Source organism: Camponotus floridanus, unplaced genomic scaffold (genome assembly GCF_003227725.1).
Source record: "Camponotus floridanus strain SB8 unplaced genomic scaffold, Cflo_v7.5 scaffold56, whole genome shotgun sequence".
NCBI classification, from domain to species: domain Eukaryota; kingdom Metazoa; phylum Arthropoda; class Insecta; order Hymenoptera; family Formicidae; genus Camponotus; species Camponotus floridanus.
Window position 1 is genome coordinate 683839 of NW_020229725.1, and position 17167 is coordinate 701005.

Sequence of the window (17167 nt, forward strand, 5' to 3'; positions counted from 1 at the left end):
GTCTGTCACTATTGTCGATTAGAATTTCTATGCGATTGTATTCGTCCACATTACACGCAATTCATTCATAAAATAGTTTATACTTTAAGAATGAATACGTCAAAATTCATTTAGTCAAACTATACGAAGTGTTTACGTAATATCTAGAATCAATTAATCTTAAATATTATATCTAATTATATGAAAAAAATCTTTCTATTCTTCCCTATGATTGAGTTAAAACGCTTGTAATTGTATTCATAAAAAGCATCGCTAATCATTCTGAATCGCGTTCTCATAAATATTAATTAAAATTAATCAAGATTCAAATTATTCCGTCTGCTTCTTTCTATTTTCACTCGACATTAAATTTGGACCAGTTTAATAACTGGAAAATATAGAAACAGCCGTCTTTAAAATGATGTGATTCATTCACTCACCCATTGATGACGGAAGCGGATTCATTGGCGTTAGATGGGCCCGACACCTGGACCTTGGGCACGGTGTAAACGTCCAGATTTTGTCCATAACCACCTGCGCCCTGGCGATGGGCGGTGGTGTAATCATCGCTATCACTACTTGGCGGTTGCTCCGATCCGACACCGCCACGAGGTCTAAAACAGAACGAAACACCGTATATTATTATATAAAGACGAGCGGAGGAGCAATCGGCCAGGAGAAGTTTCGTTCTACGACGTCGAAAAGCGCAACTAAACTGTTTCTCACTTGTAATTCTACTTCGTATCTTTCCGCATCACGAAATCCGCACTAACAATTAACACTGCATTAATTATTAACAAGAATATAATTGCGCACGAATGTAAAATTACATGCCTGAACTGAGACGCGCATTATTCGACCGGACTGATTAAATTAATCTGCTCTCTTGCGATTCATCGCAATAGAAATCGAGACTTCAGCTTAAAATTTCAACTTAATTTTCCGCGACGATTCGTTAATGTGGGATTAGATGTGGCACAATTATACCGCACGATATAATACACTAGCGATATAATACACTAGCAGATGCGTATTGATCGCTCTTAAAGACGAAAGATACATGTATGCACAAATATATATATATATATATATATATATATATATATATATATAGCATGAACAATTTAAAATTAAATTACACAAATTACCAAAAAAAAATACAATAATATATACAATTTTATCACGAAATAAAATATAATAAATATTTATTGGTGGATTCCACTTCTCTTTTTTGGAAATATAATAATACATGGACGTCAAACGTACGCTAAATATCGATAATTATAAAAATGGATATTTTAATCGGGCATAGCACAAGATTTCAAATTCGATTTCAAATTCTAGATGAAGGAAATGCTCGGGGCGTGACGACATTCGTGGTAGCTAGCATCACGAGCTATCGCCAGAAGCGTGGCAAACCCCATCGAGTCGGGAAATTAACTGGTCGAGTTAACCAAGCCGCGAGTTAATTAACTCCATCTCGACGCGACAGATGCGAGATCGTGCAATGCGTGCCTCAACGAGAGCAATGGAAAAATTCCAATCTCCCGTGAAACACGCTCTTCGCATACGTTATTGGAGCAATTGCTTCATGTAAATCAGTTCGCTCGACTTTTTATGCAAAGGATATCCAAGCTCTGTAAAGAGACTTTTATCATCCATTCGTAAGAATCTTGTAATAAAACGGGAAAATGTGAAGGCCGAACAAAAATGTGATATTGCAACAATGCTTTTTTTTCCACCCGTCTTGTTAAAGTAACATTCTCTTCATTATGAGAAATTATGTTTCAATTAAAAAATTTGATTTTTTTAACGAGCTTTAAATGTGATATAATTTTTTAAGAAAAAATTAAATAATTTAATTAATTCTTTAGCACAGAAAAAAATTAATATAAATAAAAGCTAACGTAATTTCTCAAAGTTACGCGTTCTGGTCAATTTTGAACTAGTGCCGAATGTTTATCAGTACTTTTTCATACTTTGTATTATTTTATTCTGAAAAAGAAATTTGTGTAATAATATTAAATAGAATGAACTGAAAGACATCGTCGGCTCATTTGCAACGTAAATTCGCCTAATTTGTATTTCAAAAATGCAGCATTTATACAATTTCGTTTCATTACGCATTCTGAAGATTCTTATGTCATCCATTTTCGCAGAGCAAAGACAAGATTGCGGAATCGATCGTCCTCAGCCCGCGCTGGCGTTTCGCCAGTGCAGGCGCATTATCGCGGAAGTATATTTCCAGAATAACAGTATGTACTTTATAATGTGAGCGGGAGGAGGCAAATTTCGCAAATTCTCTAGCGTTGCTCTTCTCATATTCGTCATGTCGGACGAGAATATCCATGACAGAACAAATGTGTCTCTGTTGCAACTGGGAAATATTCATCACGAACCGCAAACAAAATTCATTTGACGCAAAAAGAGCTAGTCTCTTTTATTACCCTACATTTCGTAACGAATGTAACGATTTCTCCCATTTTACATCCCGCATACGAGACGTATTGTTCATGTTAAACCTTGCCAACTATTTTTGCTCACGGCACCGTATTCTCTTTGTCGTGAATCACAAACCACTGAATCTTCAAGTTGCCAACTAGTATACTGCTAGTATAGTGTAACACTGCATATATTACGAATTTACATTCAACAGAATTATTTATGAGCTTTCTCTCTCTTATCCGTGCTAGCTTTCGAAATGGGGTCGCCGCTATCTGAAAATTATGCAAGTGTTAGATCTATATATCTGTCAACTGATAGAATTATGATCAGTTAGTCGATATTTAGATCTACTTCATCTCTATTAACTCTATTTACTCTTCGCCTTTTGTAATGATAACTGATAACTGCGAACGTGATCTCTGATCCATGACTCTTTGCCCGGGATTCTTAAAGAATTGACAAGGACTTGGAAGCATTGATACCCTAAACGTCTACTAAATCTCCCTAAACTAGATTAAAGCAACCGTGAAGAAAATCGAGCAAAAATCAAGCATTGTAATATATGCACATGCGATGATGTTATCCGACATAGTAAAAAAATAACGTTGATGACGACTCGAGTTGAAGAATTCAATCTATCGACGTACTTCTTTAAAACTTTGGACAAGTTAATTTAAATTTAACATTTTCAATCTTTTATCATCTCATCAATTCTCTTAAAAAATAAATCTGCAATATAAATGTTTTAATTATACAAGATATTCTCGCACTTTTTTTTATAATGTTAGATCATCTGAACCAAAAGAGGAGTTTATAAGCGCTAATTTAAATTAATTCACTTTGATTATAATACAAAAAAATTAGATATCATAGTTCTATAAAAAAAATTGTATATAATGAGCACATTATAATGACTGGTTAGCTCGATATAAGCGAGGAATCGACTACTTTGACATTTTTCTCAACCGGTGATAGCGCGGCCTTTGTTCGCACCTGCGGTGAGTATTATCGTAACTGGCAGTCCAATAGAGAGGCGCCACTGTCCCGCGTTGTTGCTGTTCACAGCGGACACATACAAAGTCTTCTTCTAAGCTGGAACTAGGTCTAGCCCCACGCGCGCGAAGCGCAGCTTCAATTATCCCAATCTTCCCGCATCCTCCTTCCGCTTCTCGCCTCTCATCGACGTGACACGCGATTCAAACGACGGAGTCCGCGCCCCCAGAACAAGACACTCTCCCTCATCAGCTGAGATAGCACCTTTCCTCTATTATTTCTCCCGGGGAAGATCCCTCTCGAAATAGCCTGACGTTTCTCTTTTTTCGAGCCTCTTGACGTTCTCGAGTCTCTCGACTTTTTTCCTCGATCCTGCCGACTATCACCGAAGAAACCGTCACCGAAAATCGTGGCCGGACGACCGTCAACGAGGACCTTCCTCTCACAAGTCCGGCGCTCCTCTTGGAAGAGAAAAATGAAATAACCACGACGATGACGACGATGGCAGGAAACAGGGACGTAGCCGCAAGGCGCCGCCGCCGCTTCGATATTCCAGACGAGTCCTGACGACGAGAGGAAGAATACGGCAATGCGACGTGAAGCGTGTCCGCTCTACTCTCCGCTCTCGGCAACCGTTTTCGCGGGTGTACGTGTATATGTGTGTGTGTGTGTGTGTGAGCGGATACGCACACGCGCGCGACAAGCAGACTGGTACTGCCGCGTCTGCGCCGCGCGACTCACCTATTGACCGAATATCATCGCGATGGCTATATGACTACAGGATAGTGCATATAGCAGAAGCTGGCTCGTGTTCACGCGAGCATCGCTTCGAGATAAATTCTGAGGCTCGCGCTCCGCCTCCTCCCCTCGAGACGACACAGATGACAGCCGCGATGACAGTCAGCTGATCGCGACCGCTGCTCGACCGCGTCCCGAGTAACGATCCGCGAATTCGTTTATTACGCTTTTTTCATCTGGAATCTCACGCGAATTATCTTCCCATCTGATTTTTATCGCCTCGCGTCGAAAACAGCTGCACGATCGCGCGTGTGTTTCGGCGATTCAATAATATCTTCACCTCTCACCTTTTGCTACTTGGACAGAATTATGTGATCAATCTTCTAGTAAACGTCCGCCTCGGCGTCTTCCTCTGCATTTCTATTTTCCATCCATCTTTCCCCTTCTTGATTTGTTATTTTTGTATTCTGCCTTTTTTCGGGACAGGCATTCATTTATTCGACGCGGTATTTTATTATGTCAATATCATTATTCATATTTTTTTATGTATATGTATGTTTTTTTACTATTATTATTTTACGAATATATTATCTTTATTTCTTACACATATGCTCTTCACGTCTTAGAATTTAAATAAAAATCCATTCCAGAAATAGAATCAATACACTGAGGGAAAAATGTTTTTGAATAAAATACATTTGTTTTCTCTTAAAACTTTTGCTCTAAACGGAAGGAATTGTTTATTTCATTTAAGCAAAAGCATTTAATTTTAATTAAATATGCATGTTATATTAAGTACATTATTTTCATTTATATATATTTTATATTTAAATACTATTTTCGTAAAATATATAATATAATTTATTAAATTAAATATATTATTTTTTAAAATTAAAAAATTTAAAATTTTTGGGAATAAAAAATGCATTTTAATAAATATTTTCTAAAATTAAGATATAAAAATTTTAATTAAAAATTATATTTTTTTAAACATATGTAAATAAATACTTAACTTAAGCAAACAGATGTTTTCAATACAAGTAAATATGTGATTAGTACCCACCGAATAAATAGCTTTTTTGAGTTAACTAAAATTTTTTTATTTCAAGATAATTTTTTCCTCAGTGTAAAATTTCATTAAATTTAATTTTTATGTTGTTGCGATATAATTGTAGCTTAAGCATCTTGCATCAATTGCCGATTCTTTCATCTCTTTTTTTACATAATCTTTTTATTTTTCTATTTACGATAGACGCATCGACTGCACATCACCACTCATATCAATACTCGACAACCGCATGCGAACATTTAATTGCCCGACGAGGTTCTCGCGATGCGAAAACGACTTCCTCGTTAAAGGAGGGATCGTTTATAACTCGTTCGTTCTCATTCGCGATCACGGAAGTCCGATCGACGTTGATCCGACCCGACAAAGGAGGGTCGAACACGTGGTCTAGAATACATCAAGAGACGTTCGTTGCGAGAGAATGAGCAATTTTAAACGTTGTTCACACAATCAGTCATTACATATTGCATTAGTGAAATTTATCTTATTACAAAACTCGCTCATTACGATTCTGCAACAGCAGAGAAAGATTTTATTGCGTGAACAATACTTAATTTTAAATGCATTAAATTGCGAACGAGAGAGAAAGGCACGATTAGATTGTTCTTTCCGCCTCTGCTTTTCGCGCCCATACAGAATGACCCAACGTGGATCGGGATTTATTTTTACATCTCCCATGATACGTCATATATCTGAATTGCGCAACCAGGACTAACCCGAATCAATTCCATCCCTTCTCGCGACATTCTCGCCTTGGTCGATAATAAACAATTTATCGAGCAAAATCGTGACCAATATAATTCCAATGAGTTCACGACGTCACGCGTGTGTCATATTTATTTAAACAGAAATGAGGCGATTGATGCAGAGCCTGTGTTTGACTCCGGCACGAAAAATTATTACGTCAACAATTATAAAATCATATCAATTATAACTATTCTAGCTTGCAGACAGAGAGAGAGAGAGAGAGAGAGAGAGAGAAAGAGTGACAAAGAGAAGGAAAAAGAGTGGGCGGAAAATGTGAAAAACGTGACTTACGTTGGCATCGACACTGCGGGACATCCGAGTTGCAGGAGACTCCTGGCGAGATATTCCGGCGCAGGTGCGTCGCTCCCTGGTGCGTAACGCTTGATAGGTCGGAACGTTTTGCTGTTGCTGCCGCAGCTCGCGCCTCTATCCGACGACGATGACGACAAGGACGTTGTCAACGGCGACGACTCCGCGTTCATCAGACGCGCTTCTCGCGCGACGACGTGATCGGCACCGTTGGCTCGTGAAATCTTCAAGGAATCGCTGCGACACAGGCCTAGCTCGCTCTCTAAAATTTCAACATCGCACCTTATGATTAGATAATTATACGTGCATTCTCTATGATTAAACTATCACTGAACGGTATGATTGCGGAAGTGAAAGCAACCCGTACAGATTGAAAGATGCACGGAAGCTATTATTAAAGTGTCCCCCTTTTGCACTCTTTTTAATCGGCGAAATGTGACGTAATCGATTTCAATTTTTATGATGAATGCTTGTCGAATATTTTCATCAAACTTGTTGTGAAATTTATTTCTTTAATTTTAATTCAACATTCGATTAAATATAATAATTTGCAATTCAATCCCGGATTAAAACTCTCTCGATGTATTTCATAAAAGGCAAACTTGCAACGCTTAAGTCATCTAGAAGCTATATAGGCAAGATATATTCAGTCAATATTATAGTCCAAAGATTCTTATATTCGGTCGCAGAATTTTTCGCGACGCGTCTCTCCAAAACTTATATAGAACTTTCTCTTTCACGCAACTTTTTTGGAAAAAGTTAGTTCGACGAGCATAGGGGATTCCTATGGATTCATTTTTACGGTCAAACGAGACAACTAGAATAAAAAAAAAATGAGCGAGAACGTCGGAACGAAATACATGGTAACTGTAAACGCGACATCCGGCGAGCTCATTCGCTCCCATCGTCGACTTTAATTCATTTAAAGCCCTCGTTACGTCAGCCCCGTGTATTAGCGGCGCACCGCCAGTCTCCGGTTCATACTACCTGCATTACGTGAACACATTACGAGAGCTGGTGCCTTTAGCCTAAGTGACTTAAACTTTGTGTCTGCCGCATCAGCTTACTTTGGATCTGGTATATCCGCAGAGCCATGTTAGTAAAGATCGATAGTTCATCACCGGCCGATCATCCCTGAATCCCTGATAACTGATCTCGATCTGAGTCCTCAATTTCGAAAAGCAATAATTTCTCACAAAACGCGATTGCTCGATCTCTTAGCACGAAAATTGAAAAACCGATCTAGTGCAAAAAATGTGAAATTCAAAGTAAAGATTGAAATAGTTTTTCAGTGAGTTCACGGAGAATTAATTACTTGAGAAAGAAAGAGTTTTGATATTTCTGTTAGAATGGAAATATGAATCCACTTCAATTGAATTGTCGATTTTATAGCTAATTTATTTCAGCACGAAAACCTATTAATAAGAGACAAATTTATATATGTAATAAAATTTATCACATAATGTAAATTTAGTTAATGTGTATGTGTAGTTTATTATCTATTAATGAAAAAGCGATAGAATCGATCACACTTTATTTATATGATATATTCAATCGTCGGAAATATGAATCCACTTCAATTGAATTGCTGATTTTGTAGCTAATTTATTTCAACACGAAAACCTATGAATAAGAGAAAAATTTATATATGTAATAAAATTTATCATATAATGTAAATTTAGTTAACGTAAAGTGTGTGTGTAGTTTATTATTTATTAATGAAAAAGCGATAGAATCGATCACACTTTATTTACATGATACATTCAAACGTCCAAATTAAAATTTTGTTTATAATTTAAAAAGAAGTTGGATAAAATTTATTTTAATATCTAAAAGAAAATAATAATTTATAAATTATAATTTTTATGCACACACGCACACATGAAAACTTGTAGTTATTTATTAATTATCATTTGCGGCACTAAATAAAATTCTAATTTTTTAATACAAAGATTGATGTATGACAAATAAACATTTTTCATAAAAAATTGCCACATCTGATATATCGAACTCATGAAAATTATACTGATTTCTCGATTCCACGAGGATGTTAATTCGAGATGATGCGAGTCCAAGTAATAACAGCGAGGAAATGATACATATGTTTCCTTCTCGCGCGTGAGTTATAATTCTACTTGGTCAACAAACGCTGTACGACCTCGTGGCCTTCTGTCCAACGACTGAAAAGTCTCGAGGGCGTGGAAGAAACGCGAATGTAACAACCGATATCGCCACGTTTTTGGCAAAATGCCGCGCATCTCCGTGTGTTACATGCGGGAAAACGCCGCATCTCGCTCGAAAGATTCGCGACACGTACCTATGATGACGCGTTGCGCGCGATCGAAGATGATACGCGAATTATTTGCGGCGCGTGGCACGCGGCATGACAATGGGGCAGTTTCGTAGGCGGTTTCCTGAAAACCGCGTCGTCCCGGAATTCCTTTTCACCGCCCAAACGCTAGGCATTGCAGATAGATTGGAGAAGAATGACATCGGGTGTTTCGCGGAACTCGATATTGCGATACCAAGAGAGCGGAAAGGAGGAAATACGACAATCACGCCTACGATAGTGTCGCGGAAAAATTCGATGAAGAATTTATTGCGAGAAATTTAAACACATTTTTCCCCCTTTTTTCGACGGCTCGATAAATTTATAGAAATATTTAGAAATCAAATAAAATCATATAAATTCTGTAATGTGATAAAACGAAAATTTAAACATCAAAAATGAAAGTTACACATCGTAAATTTTGAACGTCGAAAAAAAATACTGATTTTTAATAACAGACTGGTCGAAAAGAAGCATTCTTAAGCTTGCTACTTACACGAGCAATGCTGATTTACGGCTGTCTGCGAATTAACAAATATTTTATATCCAAACAGTGTTTGTTATCCTTCGCTGAATATGAAAAACAATAGATACAAGATGACCTGGTGTCTGTAAGACGTAAACAAACTCTTTGACATAAAGTTTTTTGTTTATAAACGGCGAGTTTATTGTCAGTTGCGAAAGACGAGCAGTAAAAACGCTCTCAAGTCAGTCTTGTGTCATTCTTAAATGTTATCGAAGACGCGCACATAAAAAGTAAAACTATTCATTTATAATCTGTGGACAGCAATATTGTTTACGAATTGTTCGCAGAATTTATATGTAAATATATATTGGAATATGTTGTATATTTTTTTAATCCATTCTACATGTATTTATATTTTATTCAAAATTTATTATCATCTTAACTCAAAATTTCTTCTTCGATAATTGCACCCCATCCAATATAATTTTCTCAGACACAATGCAATTCCTATCCTTAGCAAGCGAAAATAATGAACGCTCTTACCGGCCTATTTGCCCTTTTATCCAGAATGTGCTCGTGTAAATTCTCCGCCACATTATCTTACGCTAACCATTACAGTAAATCTATTTACGGTAAGCATCGATCGATCGCGTAAAGTAAGAGAGGTCTTATATAGCGTTTATATAGTGCATCCAAACTATTTATCTTCGATAGAACAAAAGTAGTTGATGTTGATTATGTTTAATTGTCGCTGTTAGATGCAGCTGCTGTTCGTGAAGAGTAGTAAATATCCGCGGTTTCATCCTACTAAATGTGTTGAAATATTTCCGTCACTCTCAGTATGTTGCAATAAAACATTATAAATAGCCATCGAGCTACTGGGTAAAAGATGCAATCTCTCCTCATTATGAAAAAATAAAAGAAGAGAATTATTTAAAATTCCAATTAATAATTAGGAATTTGGCTCAAGTAAATAAATCGAAATTAAATCAAAATTCTATCTAATATGTAAAATATTTCAATATAAAAATTCTTACTGTTAAACTCTCTATATCTATAAATTTTTAACTTCTTTATAAATAATTTTTTAATATACAAAAGAGTAAATATGTGTTTTGAGATAAGTTTTGATTTTTTATTGGGATATATAAATCGTTAAATGTACTATTTCGCTCCTCATTCAAAAAATTGAACTATTAAAAAAAAAGATTTTTTTCGAAAAGAGAGCGGTTCACACAACATTCTTTTGTCTGCTAAAAAATTAAATTGTCAGTTACCAATTGTTTTAAATGGTTCTCCTATTTGGGATGCACAAATACATATTGTAAGCAATTCTTGTGTGTCTACAAACACAATCAACAAGCTTAGAAGTGAGTGTCTTGTACCTGATGTCAAAGGATCAATATTTTAGTAAGCATATAATGGCAAAAATATCGATACTTCTTATTCAGAAACTAGCAGTAGCTCCTTTATTTTTTATTTTATGAACCTTTTATTCTATTATAAGATTCGGAAACACTCCAGAAAAAATAGGGATGTATGTGGGAGGAGATCGGACGTGTCTATATGTTCATTTGATCAACGAGCGACAGAATCCATCCGTGGCATCGACACATATCCTGTGGAGAGAGCATTCACACATTTTTCAGCCCAACGAATAATTGTTAGACAACAATATTCGTGGACTAGACAAATATGTGAGGTGCAAGTGGCTGAATCGGAAATCGAACCCGAGTCTTTCGTTTTCAGGTAACTGCTCTAGACTACTGAGCTATCCAGATCTCACACCTAATGCTGCTTTTTTAACACAGTGATATGCGTGGTATCTCGCTCGATGGATGCAATGTCGATTGTCATGGAGAATCCTTCAAAGGTCACTCGCTGACCAAATAAATGCCGGTAAAGGTATTCGCGTGCACTGAATATATGTGGGAGAAGGTCGGACGTGTCTACGCCCATTTGATCAAATTCTTTAATGCGCATGCTAAAAATATCGAAGTATAAGTTTTAAGAAAACAATAAACAGATTTCCTCTAAATGTATGTTTCACATTTACACGTAACATAAATTCACTTGAGGTCCATTTTCAAAATACTTTGCAGAAACCGGTTCCGTTACATTTTTTTGTTTGCTTTGTGTTTTCTCAGTATCTCGAATAATGTTTATTAAGAATGTGCGAGCGATTCCTTCTTGGTTTCTTCTCTCTCCTAGCGTACTATTTTTTTTCTATCATCTCGATTTATTTTTATCTCTTTCTCTCAGTTCATTATATACCATGTACATCCGTTATATCCATTTGCTTGATGCAACGACAGTTATATTATCTAGGTTCTTAGAAAATTTTCTCCAAGATAGCAAATTATAATAGATAAACAGAAATTAAAGATAACAAACGGGATAAATGATCTGTGTATTTTTACTTTGTTTTATTTCAAACTATATCGTAATTGATTTAGATTATCGACAGTTTTCCGCTTGTTTTACACGATACTTTCGTATAGAAAGAAATGATCATTTAAGAAAAAGTGTGTTTTTCTTCTCCACAATGCGCATTCGTGTAAACAAAAAATTGTTCATTTCTATTCAAGAAACGAACAATTTTCTATTTGCACGAACGCATGTCGTGGGTTTAGATAAAGGTCGAAGTTTATGCGATGACAATATATTGAGATGTCCGATATCGAGATGCTATCGACAATTCACATAGCATGCATATTCCAATTCAATGTAAATATGTAAATATGATCTATCAGTATAGGATTCAGCGATCGTGTATTCGAATCAAATCAGTAATGATGCATATTAAATTTTCGCATGGATTTCGCACGATTCTGAACTTTCCGCTATTTCATGCCGCATCGAGCTGTTGATATTAATTCTCACTGTGCTATATTTTTATAATAATATAGATACACAATAAATATATGAGTATATTTAAATTATATATCATATATACACTGAGGAAAAAATTATCTTGAAATAAAAAAATTTTAATTAACTCAAGAAAGCTATTTATTCGGTGGATACTAATCACGTATTTACTTGTATTCAAAATGTCTATTTGCTTAAGTTAAATATTTATTTAAATATGTTTTAAAAAATATAATTTTTAATTAAATTTTTATATTTTAATTTTACAAAATATTTATAAAAATGCATTTTTTATTCCCAAAAATTTTAAATTTTTTAATTTTAAAAAATAATATATTTAATTTAATAAATTATAGTATATATTTTACGAAAATAGTATTTAAATATAAAAAATATATAAATGAAAATAATGTACTTAATATAACATGCATATTTAATTAAAATTAAATGATTTTGCCTAAATGAAATAAACAATTCCTTGCATTTAAAGCAAAAGTTTCAAGAAAACAAATTTATTTGATTTAAAAAAATTTTTCCCTCAGTGTATGTATATAAAAAAAAATATATAATTAATATATGTAAAACATGAAAACAATGCTAATGAAATAACATAAGAGATAAAATATAAATTATTCCTATACAAATAAGTTTCATTAAATAGAATAATAAAAAATATCTGGATAATTTTCCGTGGATTATTGAGCAAACATCCAAAGAAATAATTAGCCAAGACATTATTGAGAAACGATTTTTTAAAATGGCAAAAATGTGCATGTAACGTAAAAAGTATATCAAATACTTTTAATTAAGAGAATTTACTTCAGAATAGAGACAAAGTAGTGAATTAAATTAAAACGGATAATATACCGCATGTTTTCGTATTTGCGAATTCCTTTTGATTTTGCAATATCGTCAACTGCGTATGACCGCAGTTGGACGCATCTCAATGATTTTATAGTGACTTTGAGCACAGAATCACTCCCTTGTCGCAATACATAATTCGGTCAATGTGACGTCAATTCTCAGACAGCTGCCAGACAAAGCAGCGTCGTAATCACGTCTAATTTCGGAAATTTGCAATAAGTGCTAACAGCATTTGTACAATGTCCAAAGATAAACAATCAAACGTCGAAATAGCACGAGATCACGTGGAAGTAGCAACAACAGCGAGTTTAAAACAGATTTTAAATTCGCTGCGAACACGCAGAAATTCCAGGTCATCGCCCCGATGCGTCACGGAGAATTTCCCAGTTTCTGGATTTCGAAGGAATGGGAATCTTTCAGACAACTTTGGAAAATTGCTTTCATCGTCGTAAGCCTCGTCGAGAAACTTCGGCAAAGCTAATAAAAATCTTCGAAACCTTGAGACGAAACTCAAACTAATTCACGATCTCAAATCCCTGTTTCGCGTTGGTCAAAAAAGTAAAAAAAATATAACGGGTACTCAGATGAGAAAATATCTATCAATATGTAAACTCTAATCTCGATTATATATGCATGATTTAAATTACGTAAACTTTAGTAACGTTTAAATTATTAAATATTTTAATTAAATATTTAAGTGAAATGAAATAAAATTATTAAAACATAAATACACGTCATTACGCCAAGCCAACTATTGTCAATTATATTCACAACAGTTTATTTCAAAAAATATTCTGATAATATACTCGCACGTTGATCCGATTATAAAACATATGCATATATACAGAATGTAATATCTATTTGAATAAAATCACAATAGCTAAAATAAATAAATAAAGTCTCTTTCTTCGCTTTGAAAATGTGAAATCTCCATTATGTAAGCACACAAATATACGATTTCACCCTCGTCACACGCTTACGTGCCTCACTATTAATGAGCTCATAATGCGTGATAACAACGCGGTAACATGAGAAAATGTAATGTGCTGCTTGTGTCATGCATCACATATGTTATGTCTGATGTTAACGTAACACTGTACATGTTCCATTTGACGAATTTTCTCACAATAGTTTCTATTTCACTGAGAAGATGAGTCAAAAGAAGACTGACGATTAAGCACTAATTACTTAATCCTGGAATTTATGCTTTAAACAAAGATATATTGATCTGAGAAAGAATTCTTTTTTGCATCGCATTATTAAGAATTTATGTAATAAATTGTAATGAATTTTTATGTAATGAATTTGTTATAAGAATTTTTGTAATAAGAAATATAATAAGGATGTTTGTGTCTCCATTGAAAAGAACAATCTTGTAATACTTTCAAAATAGTCATAGATCTCGCGCACAGATATCTTATATTTTTACTTTAGATAAAAGCATTACATAAATAAAAATAACTAAAAGCAAAGAAAATAAATTATACATTCATGAAATATCGTCTTTAAGGAATAAATATCAATATATCAATATATATATTGTACGAAAAAATCTTGCTTCATTTAAAAAACTATTTATTTTCTTACAAAATATAGCAGGAATGAATGTCAAAGAATTAATATTAAAATCTAAAAAATATTCATTCGAGTGCTTTGTAGAAGTACATGGTATTGTATCGCAGTAGTGTAAATTAATGTAAATATCTCGTGTCTCGTAATTTCCAGGATGTTAATTTTAGAAGCATATCTCACACAATGCGTGCTAAATATCAGATCAATTTTAGCAATTGTGAATTTATAATTGTAATAACTAATTCAATGTCTTTAGTTTATCACAGTTACACGATTAAAAAAATAATAAGATTGAACCGAAAAATTAATCTTAAAATGCTAATACAATAAAAAATATTAAATATCATTTTATATAAGCATGATGAAAAAGATTAGAAATTATTAAAATTATAGTCTTACCTAAAACATATATAAAAAGAAAATTAAATTAATGTTAATACAATAATTACGATAAAAAATATTTTGCATTATTTAGAAAAATCGGATTATGATTGGCAAAATTAAGCGTTAAAATCTTCGGCAAATTCTGCTTATCTGATTCTTACCTTCGATAAGATCGTTCATCAACGGTATCCTCAAACTGATGCCTCGTCGCAGATTGATGGACTTGGCTCTTACTTCCGGTTCCAACATTTTGGCGCTGCTCGTTAATCCCGTCAGGCTTCGCGGAAAGGGAGAAGGAGAGAAAGAAAGAGGGAGAGGAGCGAAAATTTGCGTGATATCTCGACGATGAAACTCGGCCGAACTGAATCAGTCAATCGCGTCTCTTATATGAACAAGCGAAGAATTCCCGAGGATGCCTATCGACCGGCTATGTCGTCTATAGTGCTGATCGGCCAATGGCAGTGACAAGCGTGTAGTCACGTGCGGTTGCTTTCGACAGTACGTCCTCGTTGATCCGTCATCAATACCGTCCGAAGTTTCATAACGCATTCATTTCCCACGGTTCTTTTTTTTCGAGAAATCAATGTTTATTGTTTTTCTCTTCCTGACATCATCGTGACGCGTGTCGGGGTTTTTTTTATTCACGAATATTCGGGGAAATCAATCACGTACAATGACGCAGTGACATCGCTTCTTTTCTTCTCTATCCGTTAATCCCCTATCCATCTATGTTTGCCGGTTGAATTAGAGATCCGATCTATTTTCGTAGTTGCGCGCGATAATCAATCCGATTAGATCAATCTGAGATTCTGAATCATTCGAAGCGATTTGATATTATGGGTTATTGAGAATATAATAAATAGTGTGAGAGCTAGAACGGATGTATCAATGAATGATCAGATATACGCGATAAGATATATTTTCTTGTTATTGATTACTATATGAAATCTACATTTACTATATTATAAAATAATACGATTACCCCCTCCCCCCCTCCATCAATCAGCATTTTCTCATACTGTATTATAACATTATGCAATCATTATATATTTCATTATTATGTAGATATATATTAATGCAAATTTAAAATTTATTATTATAAAATTTATTATATTGCAGATTAGAGAAAAAATTTATTAAAATTTATATATAATAACACTTATATATAGTGATATCATTGACAATTTCATCAATTTGATATTCTTTTAAACAAAAATCCAAGATATAAAATAATTTAAATTCCTTTAGATCTTCCTTTTTATATTTGGATTTTAAATTTAATATCGATTTTATTATCGATGCTATGCAATGTGTTTTCATGCAAATTAACTGCATTTAATTAAAAATCTAATTAATAAATTAAAATATAAATATATAATAAAAATATAATACAAAAAATGTTTAGAATAAAAGTTTTTGCCAAATATTTTATAAATATGCTAATTATTAATTTCTCTATATAATTAGCTTAATTTTGATAAGATTTATTCTTTGATTATATTCTTCAATCGATCACTCATAAATGTCATACTATTACCAATATATTGTTAAAGTTAAATCAATTTTTTTATTATAATTTTTGAGAAAATTTTTTTATATTGTTTATTTAAATGTAATATTTTTTAAAGTATTGTAGAATGAGATCGATGACAATTTATCCTGTTTTTAAAAATTGTTCTATACGCTTCTATAACCGACATCATACTGCCAGAGAAAGACATTACTTCTCGTGTGAACCAAAGAATTAACCGCCGTTTATTTATGATTTGCAAGTTGTTGGTATACGTAAAGTAGGTAGTTCTAGGAATTTACGAGATCTCGTCTAGATAAGAGTCGACGTAGTTTTCTATGACGTCGAGAATTTCGCTCTTCGACGAGAGAGAGAATATCAAATAATGAATATCAAATTTTTAACAAAAAAACTTGAAATTTAAACGCGACGATGATAAGCGCAAAAATGATAAGTATTAGATTGGCTAACATAACTCGCGCATGATTTAGAGGTCAAGTTAAAACTCGAGTTTATTTTCGCTTTGACATATCGTGCCAAAGAACGAATGCGTCGATACTTCGAGATATGTAACACGTTTAGTAGAATATTAAAACGCAATAAAATATCTGAGATTTAAACTTAAAAAAATTAATTTTCGATAAAAATTTAATATCCATGTATTGTGTATATTATTTAAAAATAATGTCATTTTTCTGAAAATATAATTTTAATAATAATTAAAAATAATAAATTAAAACAATAATTAAATACAAATAATGACTTAAATAATAATAAAAAGTATAATTATTATAATAATAAAATAATTTAAATAATAGTTAAATATAAAACAACAGAAACAATAAAATTTCTATTTAATTATACCTCAAATTAAAAATTGGAAGTTGCGCGAAA

At 33.5% G+C, this 17167-nt stretch overlaps 1 protein-coding gene across 3 annotated transcripts in view; it reads right to left on the reverse strand.

The window, feature by feature from the left end:
- Nucleotides 1-15654, reverse strand: part of LOC105257484 (cyclic GMP-binding protein C) — a 60508-nt gene extending 44854 nt beyond the window's left edge. The window contains exons 1-3 of one of the 3 annotated variants that reach the window (XM_025412777.1): nucleotides 14925-15654; nucleotides 6260-6539; nucleotides 420-593 (exon numbers count right to left, since the gene is read on the reverse strand). In XM_025412777.1, coding sequence (XP_025268562.1) covers nucleotides 420-593; nucleotides 6260-6539; nucleotides 14925-15012 — 542 coding nt within the window. In that variant the 5' untranslated portion in view covers nucleotides 15013-15654. Of the gene's footprint in view, nucleotides 1-419; nucleotides 594-6259; nucleotides 6540-7344; nucleotides 7673-14924 lie in introns of those variants that run through there. The other 2 variants (XM_025412775.1, XM_025412776.1) reach the window with 2 other exon arrangements.
- Between the last annotated feature and the right edge of the window lie 1513 nt (nucleotides 15655-17167).